Genomic DNA, 16,932 nt, shown 5'->3' on the forward strand with positions numbered 1-16,932 from the left:
CTTTATGCTTTTTATACTGTGATCAAAATGATTAATCAACTAAAATTTTAGAGCAGTATGAGGCCACTCCACCCATCTACTGTATTTAACAGGTCCATCACCCATAATATTCTGTCTGTATTTGCAAATCCACAGTCGTAAGCTTTAGAACTCAAGCTACCTGACAGAATCATTTCCTTGATTTTGATAACAGTATTTATGGATTTAAATACCCATACAGCCATCAGCTTCTATGACTCCAGTCTGTCCTCCAAGGTACTTTACTCTTAACAGCAGACCATGAAAGAAATTTTATGTACATTAATTTTATTTATTGTAGTTGTGATTTTTACTTTTGTACTTCTATGACAATTTTGCAGCACCTGGGAGATTCATAACTTTCCTAACTTTATTTGTGGTCTGAACTTTATTTTTAACCTGCATTCCATTTTTAGCAAAAACATCCCAATGAGAAAATACAATCTACCAAATCACATTTTCAAAATCAGGAATACAAGGACAAGTTGGTCAATGGAGATCAAACATATTTCAGATTAAAGTTTAAGGCGGCACGGTGGCGCAGTGGTAGCGTTGCTGCCTTGCAGTTAGGAGACCCGGGTTCGCTTCCCGGGTCCTCCCTGCGTGGAGTTTGCATGTTCTCCCCGTGTCTGCGTGGGTTTCCTCCGGGCGCTCCGGTTTCCTCCCACAGTCCAAAGACATGCAGGTTAGGTGGATTGGTGATTCTAAATTGTCCGTAGTGTATGTTTGGTGTGTGGGTGTGTTTGTGTGTGTCCTGCGGTGGGTTGGCACCCTGCCCAGGATTGGTTCCCTGCCTTGTGCCCTGTGTTGGCTGGGATTGGCTCCAGCAGACCCCCGTGACCCTGTGTTTGGATTCAGCGGGTTGGAAAATGGATGGATGGAAGTTTAAAGCACAAAGTTCAAAAACAATTTAGTCAATAGAAAACAATGTATCATACTTCCCATAATGGCTTTGATCTCAAGCCACTAGTTTATTGTCGAAAGTCTACAGTAATGGTAAAGGATTCTCAATGGAACCATGAACAAAGCTTCGTGGAGAGAAATCCATGACAACAATCTTATAGAGGAGCTACTGTACAGTATGAGTCTACCTTTAACTTTTCCATGTGTTGCACAAAAAAATCAATCATAACCAAAGAGCTCATTATACAATGATTTAGGATGCAAAAGCGCTGATAGATACCTGACTCCTCCGAGAGATAATAGGGAAAGACTGATAAGTTTAGTATACAATTGTCTTTTAAAATTGTGTTAAATTGGTAAATAAAAATTGGTCAGAAACATCACAAGCATTAGGATATGATAAATAGCCCAGCCGAGTTTTTATGGGTGCATAGAATTACTGTCATTCTACATAAATGTCTGTTGCATGTTAATGGATTTTAAAGGCTCATAAAACTGGTGGAATTTATTATATTTTTCATTACAGTCAAGTTTTAGTTTTTTTTGTTTTGTTTGTCTGTGCAACTGTTGCACCCCATGTAATATACTTTTAAAACTGCTTCATCACATATAAACTTAGTATGCACCTTTGACCTTTTTATTAACTGTGATATTCCATAACCCTTGAAAATTTCAAGGAATGAAAGACTTTTGGTCATGGGATGTACAATCAACCCAAGAGCTTGTAAACAACACCAAAGAAACATGTTAATCCTCATTTATTAAAATATCATATCCTTCATTTTCTGAACTTGTTTATCCAGGCGAAGGTTGGGGTGCCAGAAACAATGCAGGGAATATGAAGCACATATCAGCCTGGAACAGGGAAGTTTACACATAAATGTATTGTTTTCTGATACCGAATTTAATGAAAAAGTTAAAAAAAAAAAATCATTATGCAAATCTATGTGAGATTATTTTGGGCTTTCTAAAGTTTTGAATAATTGTATTTTCAATGCACACTTACACTGCTCATATAATTTATTAAGAAAATATTTAATCATTATAGAGTTTTGTTCTGGAAGAATCATTCTGAAAGATCTTTCCATTTGCTATTAACTTAAGAGCTTTTCTAAACCAGCTGTAAAAGAAACCATAGACAAGTGGATTAAATGTTGAGTTCATGTAACCAAAGAAGGCAAGGGTTTCTATAAGAATCTGAGGAGCTGGGTGATTTAAAACAGGATTAATGATATTGCACACAAAAAAAGGAGCCCAGCATAAAAGAAACACCCCCATAACAATGGCTAATGTTTTTGCAGCTTTTCTTTCTCTTGTCCTTGATGCTGCATTTCGCTTTTCCTCGGCTGACTGGTTCTGCAGCACTGTATCTGTAATAGACCTGGCTTGTCTTTGTGCTACACTGAATATTTTCAGATAAATACAAATCATAACAAATCCAGGTAAATAAAAAGTAAAGAGTGATGAAACCAAACCTGATGCCTCATTTTGCAATAAAACACAGCTTCCTGCACACTTAACATTTTGGTAATAAAATTCTTCAATTCCTTTTAAATTTAATTCTAGGTATACAATTCCATATCCAAGTACAGCTGACAGAATCCATGAAAACAAGATCAGGTTAAGCGTTACAGATACAGTAATCTTAGCTTGATACCGTAGAGGGTAGCATATAGCATAATAACGATCAATTGATATAAAAGAAAGATGTATTACAGAAGCTGTGCAAAGCATGATTACTGTACTGAGATAAAATTTGCAGAAGGCATCTCCTAAATACCAGCAAGTTTCAACAAGCTGAACTGTTATAGGTGGCATCACAAATCCCCCTACCAGTAAATCAGTGACTGCCAAAGACAGAACAAGACAATTGGTTGGTGTATGAAGCTGCTTAAAATGTGCAATGGTGATGATGACCAACAAGTTTCCAAAAACAGTGAAGACCACCGTTGCCCAGAGTACTGTGTACAGCAAGATATGACTTTGGAGAGGAAGAACTTGCCTGCGACACGAATTATTTACAGATGGATAACAGTAGTAGACAGTTTGTGAAGTTTTGCTTAGGTTGAAATTCATCCTGCAATAATAAATGCAAAGAAACAATATTAAAGCTTTATATAATTTAATATAGTTCTTGCAAAGAACACTGTTAATTATAACATTATCTTATGTGCTATTTAAAAAAACACTACTACAGCTGAAACATCATAAAAAGTAGTTTTATTTCATTGTCAATCATAAATGCATGATTAATTTGGTGATTGTTTTACAAGAGAAAGTTATTAATTGTATTTGTTGAACTAATTATGAATTATTTTATAATACTATTTTATTAAGTTAATTTACATTTTATTTTATTTCTTTTGCCATCCTAATAAACTGTTATCATCACATCACTTTTACTGTATGGTAACTAAACTAAACTATTTTAAGTAACACTTCTCAGAGCACTTAAAGCTTTTTAAATTTGTACTCTACACTAATTTGATATCACCTTATCACTCTACTATGCATACAAAAAATTGTTGTGTAATTATATGAAGAATTCATTGGAATTAATTTTAATTTAACTGAAAAGTAAATTAGTATTTCCTAAAAAAAAACATTTTTTTACATATTAAAAAGCAAACCGAAGAATTGACCTGTATAAATAATAACTGTAGCTGTTTTACCAGTGTCAATGTAAGACAATATAGTGTGCTAGTTTAGAAATTGAAGTTTACCTTAATAATGGTGTTCTGTAATAGGTGATGTAACAGGTAAGTATTTATCTTAGTAAAACAGTACCTTGCTCACCCCAAAACATTCCTCTTTTTATTGCTATTTGGTTTGCTTTTCTCCTTATATGCTCTTCAAAGGTTCAGCACAAACACAGTGTCCAATTTATCATTTTTGTGCTGTTGTTTAGTTTGTGTGAATGTGAAAAAAGAACAACATTATACATTCATTTACTCTAGGGCTTACTCCTATTGGTAAACAGTTTACCTTCGTCACAGACCAACCAGTCTAAATCTCATGGTATATCACTAAATTGCCCCCTGGGCATAATGATTAGGCTATCTTAATCAAGGAAGCCTAATAGTCCAGCGTCTAAAGGTGACAAATGCTAAAACATGGCATCACAGAACACAGACATATATAGCAAAGACATTTTTGTAAATATTAATAGTATTTGTGAGATTCAGAAAATAAAAAGGAAAGCACTTTAACTTTTAGGTTTTTTTGAACAATTTTCTTTCAAAATAGACTTGAGGCACAGATAAAATTAACACTCTTTATATAGTTTATAGCAATATCTAACATCTTTTGTTTTGTTGGTTTATGTAGCACATAATTTATTGCACTGAATTATTTTTCAGACTAATTTTCTTGAGCAGATTATTTAATCATTGGTTTTCAGCATATATTAGCACTTTGGGCCAAGAAAACTGTGTCATAAATATAATGTATTATTATTATTATTATTTTTATTATTATTAATATTATTATTATTTTAAACCTAAAAAAATGTGCTAACGTCCACTCATATGATGCAGTATTCTCCCCCTTTGAAGCTGTCACATTTTATTATTCTACAACATTGAATCACAGTGGATTTAATTTACCTTTTGTGGCACTGATTATCAAAAAAGACTCATTATTGTAAAATTGTAAACAGATCTTTACAAGGTGATCTAAATTAACTACAAATGTAAAACACACAAAACAAATATCAGTGCTTAATAGATCAAGTAATCAAATAATAAACAAGTGATTCCATGTTGTGTAACAATAAAATGTAAATACTTCCATGGTGTGGAATAATTTTTAATAAGCACTGTATTTGGTAAATTTTACTGCAAGGTCCTGACTATCATTCTACTTATGGCTAGGTAGTCATGAATATTGTATTACCACCTTGGTGCAGTATGTAATGGGATGCACTGTATCCCATTTATATTAGCATTGTCTCTTTTTCTCTCAGAAAAAGTCCCAGCTGAAGCACGTATCGTGTCTCTTTTTGTAATCCCTCTTTGGATCTTCTCATCATCAGTAGGAGCAAGAGATGAAGACTTTAGTAGCCAGGGTCCTGTCTTCCTTGACTCCTTGAATGAGTGATTCAAATTATTTCCTCAGCACATCTGACTGGTAGTATTGGATGTCATTCAAGCCGGCACAGTCGCAATGTCTATAATATAAGACTTCTCAAAAAATCTAACAAGGCCATCCTTGCAATGTCCATACAACAGGTACCAAGGAAACTATATAAAAATATCTTTTGTTTAGAAATTGAAAGTTTCGGGTTCCGCACAAAAGTGTCACCATTAATTTGAATGTTGCAATGGTGAGCAGAGATCGCTAGATGAGCTGAATGGATTTGAGTGAACAGACTGAGAAAGTGGATGTGTGATGCCCATGTTGCTCGCAGCTGGCATTACCTTCTTTAAACCAGAACTTCGATAGTCATGTATCGAGGATTTATGGAGCAATGAGGAAATATACACAGCAAAAGTGGTGAAAGTACACAGTACTTTCATAATTATAGTGTTCCAAAAACACAAAATGCAATGCAGTTTTTTTCAATAAATAAGGTAAAAACAGTGTTCAAGTTCCTGTTCATGTCCCTGCTACCATTACATGCAGGCCCTCTTCTATTCTTCTGCAACAATCCCTTGACATTCAGGTTGGTTGCTCCTGCTCCTTTGGCACTCAATAGGAGTGACCTTGCTCCATGACTGCCATACTCTATGTCTTCTTGGGGCCACACAATCTTCCCTCTTCTTTCTTTCTTTCTTTCTTTCTTTCTTTCTTTCTTTCTTTCTTTCTTTCTTTCTTTCTTTCTTTCTTTCTTTCTTTCTTTTAAACTCTGGGCTCATTCTTTCTTGATTTGTTTCTTGATCTCCTCTCTCTGTCTTACTTGGGCTCCTTTTACGCTTCACTTGCCACAGGTGTCTAATTACGGACCCAGAGCACTAGTCACAAAATCGCCCCTATCAAAACCCCAACACCACTCATCCAATCCACTGCATGCACTTATGCCCCCACATAGCCCAAGTACACTGGTTTTTACAGCAACTGCATACTGCCATGCACCCCTAACGTTCATCACCAAAAGTGGTCAACCGAAAATGGTTTTCTGGCCCTGGCAATGCAGTAGTCAATAAGCTTTACATGTGAGAGAAGGGATAAAACACAACCAGGCTTAGAATATGGTGTTGCCGGCTCAGATTCTGCAACAGAAACCGATGTGGCAGACGACTGTTGGACCCTCTGTAAATGTGCTTTATCTTCTGTAAGATTTTTTTGGCATGCTGAAGGCATCTGAATCTTCTTCAGTGCCACACAGCAGGCATTGTGGTGCAGTGGTTAAGGCTTTGGACCTCAAACCCTGAGATGCTGAGTTAAAATCCCGCCAAAGACAGTATGTGTCCCTGAGCGAGTCACTTCACTCGCTTGTGCTCCAATTGGAAAAAGAAAAGAAATATAACCAGTTTTATCTTAGTGTAAGCATCAAATTGGGAGCCTTGATTAAGCTGACGGAAATTGTTGCAAAATCTCCAACTCCCATCGGGCATAGGCAACATGACTGGACCAGGGGCTTTAACTCTTCTCTATCATACCTATGTCCAGCTTTCACTTAATCTCAAGTACCACTTCTGCCTTTTTTTCATCGAGAGGTCGACAGGGGCATTCCCTGACGATCACCCCGGGTTCAGTAATAATGCCATGCACAATCAGGGAGATCCATCCAGGTTTTTCACTAACCACCTCTTGCATAGACAGGATTACTGTTTCTTGCTCCTGCTTTTGGTTGGGCATCAAATTCCCATCAAAGGGTCTGATTGAACAGCTCCACAAGACCATCAGTTTGAGGATGATATACTGCAGTCTTTAAGTGCTTGATTTTGAGTAATTTGATGATGTTCCCTGGTCTGTTAAGACCTCCTTGGGGATGCCAACACGTGCAAAGACCCCTATAATTCCTGTGGAATATTCTTGGACATAGCTGTTCTCAATGAGATAGCTTCTAGGTAATGAACAGCATAATCAATGAGGATCAAGATGTACCTATGTCCCTGTGCCGAAGGATCAAGGCCTATTACCCTTAGGTGTTCAAAAGGGATGTTAACCAGGGGATTGGGAATCAGTGGAGCACGGCCCTTCCTAGGAATCTGTCGCAATCCGGACATGAAGTACAGAGACAACGGATCTCTTCATTGATTTTATGTACTCTAGGGTTTTGGTGGTACCCAAGTGGGCACCTAGGAGGTGGGTATGTGCAATTTCACAGACGTGGAAAGTCCTTGGGACTAGTAGCAGCAAACTTACGTCCCCCTCGTGCCCAGTTAACCTATATAACAAATCATTCTCAATAACAAAGTGGGGTCCCGATGGCATGGGAAGGTGCGCTGGCCGTTCATGAAGACTACTGCATTTTTGGCAAACTTTAGGGAGTCTGCATTACACTGTTCTCTTTTAAAAGAGTCCAGTGTTTGCCAAAACTGGTAAAGTAATAAAGATAGAGGTGACCTCAATGGGCGGGGTTTCTGATTGCGGTGGCTCAGCATTAATTGATGATGTTCCTGGCTGAGTCATCTCAGTTTCCACCATGTCAAACTGAGCAACCCTGATTCCCTGTGTCCAGCTGTATACACGGCGTGGAGACAGTTTGGGGCATATCAACACCATCCATAACCAGGCCCAAAGATTTCAATAAAGGGGATTGAATTTTACCGCTTTTAATGTTTGACCAGCACAGAGCTGAACTTCTCCTTAGACTTGGTAGGTGATACGTCCCATATGGGCTTGGTGAGCAGACCATTCTGATCACTCAGATTGCTAAGCCGTGCCATGTCTCTCGAGCATTTCCACCAAGGCATCCAAGTTTTTGTACGTCTGTCGGTGGGGGGAAGGGGGGGGAGTTTAATAAAAGGTCGCAGGCTACCTATTCAATAACCTGTTTGTAATATCTGGTCTCCGCCAGCATCCTGCTTTACCCCAGATGTCATAAGCCTGTGGGTGAGATGGCCACTCTGGGTCAAATCTGCATTCCCGATAAAGCCTAGCCTGCTGGTTCTCTGGAACACCGTAGTTCTTCACCTCAGCCTTCAGGGTATCATAGCTCTCAGCGGCTTCCTCCTTTATGTCATAATCAGTCTTCTGAATGTCACCTTGCAAGAATGGTCCCAATATTTTGGCCCATTCCGCATGCTCCTAGTGTTTTTAGGTAGCTGTATGTTCAAAAATGAGAAAATAAGTTTCAATATCATCATTTTCTTGAAGCTTTAATAGTACCTAGGATGGATCCTGTGACCAATCCTGTTGTATGTTGAAGTGTACTTGAGGTCATGCTTCGGATTCCGCCAGTTATGTCCACGTCTCACCTAGTTGCACTTTAAACCTCAGTAGCTTGGTGACTATGTTGTTTTAGGACAATGTTCAGGTCTTGTTCTTCTGACATTTTCGAACAAAAAATCCTGCCGACTATGCCACTATAAAATAAACAGAGCAAACACAAAGGTTTGGGGTAGCCACCCTGTATACTTGGCAGTATAGGTAAATTGAGTAGTCAAATCACAAAGGTCTTTACAGATGTGAGTCCAAAACAGAACTGAGGTATAAATGAAGAACATGGCCATTATATAGATAGATGACAGGAAGAAGAGGGTTCAAAGGGACCAGAAGCAGAAGCGATGTCTTTAGGAGGCTGGTTGAAAGGGACCGGAAGTGGAAGTGGCATCTTTAGGAGGTGGGCTTTTCTTTTTTTTTTCTTTTTTTTTTAAATTTTATTGATTTTATTGTAATTATTCCATACAAATAGATCGATTTTTTACAAAAAACAGGATTGAAAACAAATCAACCCCCACCCCTGAGAAAGAGAGCATGGCCAACGGAATAAAACTTAAAGGTAGTAAAAATAAATAAGTTGATGAGTTTAATAGGCGGAGAAAGATAAATGGAGAAGAAAAAGAAATGGGAAGAGAATCTACTTCCTCAGTGCTTTAAGAGCTAATTCTAAAATATTATTGATTAGATCCTGCCAGGTTTTGAAAAAGTTCTGCACAGATCCTCTAACTGAGAATTAGATTTTTTCCAATTTCAAATAATATAAAACATCAGTTACCCACTGTCTTAAAACAGGAGAGTTAGGATTCTTCCAGTAAAGCAAAATAAATCTGCGTGCCAATAGTGTAGTAAAGGCAATCACAGTTTCTTAGTCCTTCTCCACTTTAAGCCCATCTGGAAGAACACCAAACACAGCTGTTAATGGGTTAGGATGGATTGTGACACCAAGGTTGTCTGAAAGGCACTTAAAAATTTTTGTCCAGAATTATGTTAATTGCAGGCCCAAAACATGTGATCCAGTAAGGCTGGAACTTGATTGCAGCGTTCGCAGGTTGGATCTTGCCCTGGAAACATTTTGGACAATTTTACGCGAGACAGATGTGCTCGATACTGTATATAATTTTGAGTTGAATAATTGTATGCTTTGCGCATATGGAGCTGGAATGAATTCTCTGCATTGCTACCTTCCACTCCTTTTCTAATATGTTGAGTGAGAGATCCTTCTGCTATTGTCCTCTTGGATCTTTGAAAGGGAGGGACTGTAAAATAATTTTATATATTGCAGAAATGCTGTCTGAGTCATCAAAACTGAGCAATATTTTTTCCACCATAGAGGAAGGTGGGAGATGGGGAAAATTGGGCAGGTGCTGTTTAACAAAGTTTCTAATTTGAAGATAGTGAAAGAAATGTGTTGCTGGAAAATTAAATTTAGAATGTAATTGTTCATAGGATGCAAAGATGTTGTCTATATAAAGATCTCTAAGCAATTTAATCCCAAATGATTTCCAGATATTAAAGACTGCATATGTTTGCGAGGGTTGAAAAAGGTGGCTCTCATGCTTTCTACATTGGTTCCATATTCTGAGTGAGTGAAGCACAATTGGGTTATTAGTATATTGGCGATAACTTTCATTTATTAGGCCACAAAGCAGAGTCACTCTTTGGATACGTGGATGTTTTAAGTTCCAAATAAATGAGGTTATGGTTGAATCTAATTGCTTAAAGAATGATTTATTGATGTATTGGAATGTTTTGAAATAAAATGAGAAGCTTAGGAAGTATATTCATCTTAACAACGTTAATTCTTCCAGGTAGAGTGAGATGAAGGGTTGACCATCTATGCAAGTCTTCCTTAATTTTTTCCATACAGATGGCAAAATTTAGTTGATAAAGAGCTTTATGTTTACTTGTGATATTTACCCCTAGGTATTTAAACTGATCTGCAATGATAAAAGGGAAGGTGTCCAATCTAATATTGAATGCTTGAGAATTCACTGGAAAGAGCACACTTTTATTCAAATTAATTCTGAGACCAGAGATCTTTTGCAATTCTGTAAGTGCTGTGCTGTGTAGAGTGCAGGCACAGTATTTTGTGGGTCTGATATATACAAAACCATATCATCTGCATATAGAGAAATTTTCTGTTCAAGTACTTCTCTGATAATCCCCTTTATCTTATAAGCATTTCAACAGTGAACTGCCAAAGGTTCAATGGCGATTGCAAATAGCAGTGGTGACAAGGGGCACCCTTGTCTGGTACCATGTTCTAGTTTAAAGTAGTCTGAACAAAATGTTGTTAATACAAACTGAAGCTTCTGGATTGGTATACAGTAGTTTGATCCATGCACATATGTTCGGGCCAAACCCAAATTTCTCTAATGTAGTGAAAAGGTAGTTCCATTCAATCATATCAAATGCTTTTTCTGCATGACTTTGCAGGAGAATATATTACATTAAACAGGTGTGAGAGATTGGAAGCTAAGTGTCAGCTTTTAATAAATCCAGTTTAATCTTGTGATATTACCGAAGGCAGCACTTTCTCCATCCTTCTAGCTAGGACCTTGGAGAGTATCTTAACATCATTATTCAGAAGTGAAATTGGTCTGTATGATGCACATTGTAATAAATCCTTATTTTGTTTAGGAAAGATGGTGATTAATGCTTGGCGAAAAGTTTGAGGTAGAATTTGATTGTCTCTAGCTTCTGTAAATGTTGCTAATAAGAGGGGAGCTAGCTGAGTGGAGAATTTCTTATAAAATTCGACATCAGGGTAGCCATCAGGGCCTGCTGCTTTCCCACTCTGAAGTGACTTTATAGCATCTAGTAATTCTGATAGCGCCAGAGGTTTATCCAATTCCTCTGCAATAAAAGTTTCTATTTGTGGTATCTGTAATGTATCCAGAAATGCATTAGATTGTGTGTTGTCTTCTTTGAACTCAGTAGAATATAAGGATTTATAGTAGTCTCTAAATGTGTGCATTATATTTTTATGGTCAATGATTTTATCTCCGTTCGTGTTGGTGATTGCTGGGATTGCATTTGCGAACTTCTTGCTTGTGGATTTGTTGAGATAAGAGCTTATTAGCTTTCTCTCCGTGTTCATAATAATGATGTCTTGTTCAGTTTCTTTGGTTGTTAAGAGGTTAAACTCTGAATGCAGAGCCTGTCTTTTGCTATGAAGAGCCTCACTTGGACACCTGGCGTGTTCTGGATCTATTTTAGTAATTTTGCTGGTTAGCTCTGATACCTTCTTGGTTTCTAATTTATTTCTGTGGGAAAGATATGAAATAATCTGTTCTCTTAAGAAGGCCTTTAGAGTTTCCCAGAGTATTCCTGCAGAGACCTCTGAGGATGTATTTTGTCTCTAGGAAGAAACTGATTTGTTTTTATATAAATTCAGTACAGTTCTCGTCTGCTAATGAGTATGTGGGGCATAATGATTTTGGGCTTTTCTAATGGGAAAGAGTTGAAAGAGTTAGAACACAGCGCCAACCCCTGGTCCAACGGAGATTTATTTGAGCATGTAAACTGTCTCCCATGTGCACGTGTGTGACAGCATACAAAAATTAATTAATCAATTGTGTCACTAAAAATATTATTGGAAATTCAGATTGTGTGTTACGCAGGAATTGATTACAGTGAATACTTGTAAAAGACATAATATAGTCTAGACTATAGGCAGAAAAAAGTACCTCTTGGTACACAATGGCAAAATGATATGGTGATTAAAGCTGCTCCAAGATATTGTGTTTTGCAGAAGATGGGTGCCAGCAGTCATGATATGTCATAATTTTGCCATCATCTTTTCTGCCATTGCTTCCAGTGAGTCCAAGATCACTACTGCAATCCAATTGTTCTTCCCAATAAGTCTATTCAGGCATGTGCTATCTCTTCAGCTGGTGTTATTCCCATAGCAGACCATTAGAACTGTACACTAGCCACTTGTGAAACATCCCAAGCAGCTTGTCACCCACATTTAAAGGCCTGAGTTTCCTCAAACTGAAAGAGTTTTTTCTGGCTCTATTAGTCAAGCAGGTCTGAGTTTTCCAAACAGTCCTTCTGTTGTTCAGATGCACTACCTCTGCTTTCTTCCCAATAGTAATAAATTTTTTCACGCGGTCCATGGAAGTACCAAAGGTTCTATCTTTAACTTCTTCATTTTGGTAATGTTCATGTGAATGTGCTTCTCCCTTCAGCATAAAGAAAGTTTTTTCTGTATTTCTCTCCAGCTTACCAAATTTCTTTTTTTTATTTATCTAGTAACCTATAATGAGGAAGTTATCTGTAGATCAACTGGATTTATAAAATCGGTTATGCAGAGGGTAAAGAGAAAGGGAGATGTAATGGTTCTCCGAAATTCTCCTTTGCTGTTGATCTCCATCTTTGATGCATAGTTCTGAAGTCTCACAAACCGTGATGAGGTAAATGATTTGTGTAAAGCTGCATAAATGCAGAAAGAAATACATTTAGACCATGTCTGTAAGGGTTTTCATGTATTAATTCTACATGCATGTCCTTGTCATTTAGCATTTAAATAACTAATGAAAAAATCAACAGAAGTGTGCATATCTTCAACTAGGATATGTGCATCTAAAATGGTGTCACAGAATAGTGTAGTGGCGGCTTTCCATTAAATGAGTTTTCCTCTGCTGAAAAAAGTGGCAGAAATCTGCATAATGGTGCATTTTGGTGTGACTGTGTGTGGACAATATTTTGCATGGCAGTGTTCAAAAAGTGAAGTGCAATAATCTTCAAAAAATTGATTATCCCCATAAAAATAAGTGTAGAAGAAGAGGTTAAAATGTTCAATAAATAAGCCATTAAAATGAGTATAAAACTCAAGGAAGGCTTTCTTTTATAAAAACATGAGCCCCAGAGTGTTTAAAATGTACCCTAGAAGAATTTTTGATACACTCTATTAATCCCTAAGGGAAAATTGTCTTTTTGCATGACGAAAGTATTTATTATTCAGAGAGTGATTAAAATTCACATAATAAGGCAAACATGTTCTTAGAATTTGTATAGTATGGCATGATTTATTCATTATCAATATTCTGCAAATATTTGTTTGGTATCAGAAAGAAAAGAGCAGACTCATATAACTTTGTTCAAAAAGTACTGTAGTTTCTATAAAATAGCTGAACTAACTGTACATTGAAGTTCACATATCACAAAGAACTGGCTATGAATTAACTGTTACATTCCATTGACATCTGCGTAGCAAACTGATTTCAAAGAGGGGATTATATTGTAAGAGGCATGGGAAATGCATTCTCTTCTAAGACCTAACTACATTCTTACTGTGAGTATCCTAAATTCTTTCAAACTAAAAAACAGGATTATAGTGCCATCTATTGGAATACTATTTAAGGAAACTATCAAAAACTATAACAACAGATCTGTATAACAATGCTGACATACTGTAATAACATTTTATTCTCGTACATAAGCTCTCTTGGCATGATGATAGAAAAAGAGATATAACACAGCATTTCAAAAACAGAATTTTAACAATTGCATAAATTTTATTTTGTTTTAGCACATGCTCAATATACCACACATGGTTACAACACTCTATCTATCTATCTATCTATCTATCTATCTATCTATCTATCTATCTATCTATCTATCTATCTATCTATCTATCTATCTAAACATATATGCACACTTAATCTAGTTCAGGGATATAGGGAAAGAGCTCTATCTACACACTTAATTTAATTCAAGGGGATGGGGATCAAAAGCAGCAATGATAAGTCCATAACAGGGCTTATGCTCATCCAACACACTCACATAGGAACCAATATGAAATTTCATCTTGTGAGAATGTGGAGTGCATTTTATATTACACAAGGTACGATGTTAATTCTTTTGTGCATATCATTAGGAGGCTACACATAAAGCCCAATTTGCTTCATTACACTTGAACCCTTGCCCAAGGGGCAAACAACACACTTTGCCATTATAGATGTCCCTAAGCACCATAAAAAATAAATTATTGCTTTTCCCCCAGTAATACGCAGAGTGCCAACTTCAGAATTTCTCAGGGGTTATCAAGAGGGCATCTTCCCTATTTGGTGTTTCATTGAGTTGGGTCCATGAATGTGGGAAAGTGGGATGAATACAATAAAATACTGAAACAATAAAATATGTCATTTGTTTTTTGTATTATTAAGATAGATGTGTCTCCTTTTAGGACTTGGTGAGGATTAGATGATGTCTAAATATTCCAACCCATAGAAAATTGTTTATGTATTTTATTTCACCATTGTATGTACTATGAAGCAGCTCTAGGGGTCTTTTCTGTCCACTGCTATCAGGCATTTCAATGCTTACAGATGGCTCTGTGCTGAACGTTGTCATGTACCATTATGTGGAGCTTCCAGCAACTGTTGAAGAAGGGAGCAGTCCCTACATTATTTGAGTAGAGAAATTCTCTACTTTGAGGACTGGGAGGTTTGGGAGAGGAGTAAACAACTGTCAGAGGATGACACAACAGGCAAGGAGGAGGAGGATGATAAAATCCTTGAGGAACACAACTACCTTTGTCTCCAAATCCAGCAGTTGTCGACCTAGTGCTTGATGAAAACATGTCTCTCAGAGAGGGGATCCTCTAGCTGAGGAAACAAATTGAAACATTTACAATGAAGCAGTGGTTTGGTATTCACTGTTTTGCTGGCTCAGGCAAAGACATTTGCTTTTTTACAAGGTAACATGCCTGGAAGACTCATGTTATTATGTATTGTAGCATTGGTATTCTCTGCTCTTTAAGGTGGCTTGCTATCCTTAAAAGGACTGCTTAACTTTTGCCGTACTAGTTGAAAAATGTATGTGCGACTGTACAGAGTTGCCATTTTTATAGGTGCTCTTGCTATCGATGATGTAAAACCAGCTCATTCTTTTCGTGACTCATCCCTGGCTGATATAACTTGTCATGTGCTGTTGCAGCATTAAGTACATATTCACGGTGCTTAAAGAAGACTAATGTACTCACATATTACATGTAAGTTCATAATAGGCACAAGTTTTAGTACACCCAGATCTTATCTTTGTAATTGTGGATGTAGCTTGAAACATATAGTTTGAAGGCCTTCTCCTTTTTAGCTTCTGATGTTTGGCACAATATTTGAATAATGCAACTTGCATTGTTTACCATAAGTCTGGGCACATGTTGAAGTGACTGGATGAAAAATGCCATAGCTAGTCCATTTTGCTATCAGTGTCAGAACTGCAGCAGCTGGCTGATGTGGAATCCGGAAGAGCTTGTGCATGTAGCCCATTGCTGCACACTTAGTTTTAGTCTCCTGCTGGAATCTGCTAATTATTTACCTTTCAACTACTGGAAGTACTTTTTCCTTAATTTAGCTGTTTTTGAGTTTTCTGCTACAACAAATACATTAGTATTAAGTGCAAATGGTTAGAAGCCATTTAGATGATTGTCTATACCAGAACTATATGACTGATATTCCATTTTCTGTCTTCCTTTCTTTTTCTGGGTTGTCTACACACTGTATTATCTCCTTGAATTGCCTGGACATTGGTAGAGTTGATTTTTACTATTAAATAAATATGATTTTCACTGCTTGATTATATATTGATAATATTGAATGACTTATATCCTTGTTAGCTGTAGCTGTTGACAATTTGTCTTTACTACTCATAGAAGACATTTTGATTAAAGCCTGTTGCTTTGTGAACCTGTCCCACTACTACTTCTCTGCAAGGTTAAGTATTGATAAATGAACCAGTATAATCTAATGTACCAGAATTCTGACTCTGAGGGTCTGTTTATCAGTAACTTGCAAGGACATTAGAAATTAAGCTAAACATGTACTTCTGTAATTAACAAGTGTATTTAGGAAGTGTAACAGCTGCAATTCAGTCATCTCCTTCTTTGTACAGGATGACTCCATGCAGGTGTCAAATGAAAGTATTCTTCTCATCATGAACTGGCTTTGTGAATATGACTTTGACAACATTGTTGTTTTCTTGAAGCACTCAGTGATATGTTTAACAGCACAGTACAAGCGGAAGTGGTTGTTTGCTTTGGGGTGTTTTTTTGTGTTATTTAAGAGGTTAAAATGGTTGTTATTGTTTTTGTTTCTTACCTACTTCAATAATAATATTTTATAATGGCAAAAACATGAACCATAACATAACCTGGCAGCATCGTGGATAACACAGAAACTAGGAGTAGATGGAACACCAGCGAAATAAAATGCACACACACAGATTCATAGTGGATTCATTATAATCATCAGTTACACTAACATAAATGAGTGTGAAATACACATGGACACTTGGGAGAACATGCAAACTAACATTTGGCAGTAACTGAGCTATACTGTAATTTGTACATACTTTCCCAATACTGGAGTGCAGCCCATACCCAGAAAGACACCAGTATAGCCCAGTATATGATGGGAAGAATAATTTATTACTCAAAATGAAAACAGACAAGAGGGGATTAAAATATAAAAAAACAACAAAACTGTGAAGGGAGCAAAATAACTAAAATAACTAAGAATTTGCCCTTTTTGGCCGATCCTAAACACAGTCATGCTAACTAGCGAACGGCAGCACATGTGTTTCTTCCTGCCTCTCAGCCTACATGGTAAAGGTACTATATAAATAGAATGTATTATTATTATTATTACTCCTTTTTCAATATAGATATAAAAATGG

At 36.9% G+C, this 16,932-nt stretch overlaps 1 protein-coding gene across 1 annotated transcript; it reads right to left on the reverse strand.

The window, feature by feature from the left end:
- Nucleotides 1-1,739: 1,739 nt before the first annotated feature.
- On the reverse strand, nt 1,740-15,527 carry LOC114649511 (trace amine-associated receptor 1-like). The gene is made up of 3 exons (XM_028799003.2): nt 15,401-15,527; nt 7,859-8,072; nt 1,740-2,998 (listed from the first exon to the last, which is right to left on the reverse strand). The coding sequence occupies exons 1-3, from the start codon at nt 15,525-15,527 to the stop codon at nt 1,957-1,959; spliced, it is 1,383 nt and encodes a 460-aa protein (XP_028654836.1). The 3' UTR covers nt 1,740-1,956.
- Nucleotides 15,528-16,932: the final 1,405 nt, after the last annotated feature.

The sequence above is a fragment of the Erpetoichthys calabaricus genome, chromosome 3, assembly GCF_900747795.2.
Source record: "Erpetoichthys calabaricus chromosome 3, fErpCal1.3, whole genome shotgun sequence".
NCBI classification, from domain to species: domain Eukaryota; kingdom Metazoa; phylum Chordata; class Cladistia; order Polypteriformes; family Polypteridae; genus Erpetoichthys; species Erpetoichthys calabaricus.

Coding starts and splice junctions, on each gene's coding strand:
- LOC114649511 (XM_028799003.2), bottom strand. CDS start 15,527: ATGGGCTACATGCACAAGCTCTTCCGGATTCCACATCAGCCAGCTGCT. Junction 8,073..15,400: donor AACATGTGCCCAGACTTATG/GTAAACAATGCA, acceptor CATTCTTGCAAG/GTGACATTCAGAAGACTGAT. Junction 2,999..7,858: donor AGACCAGATATTACAAACAG/GTTATTGAATAG, acceptor TTATTATTGCAG/GATGAATTTCAACCTAAGCA.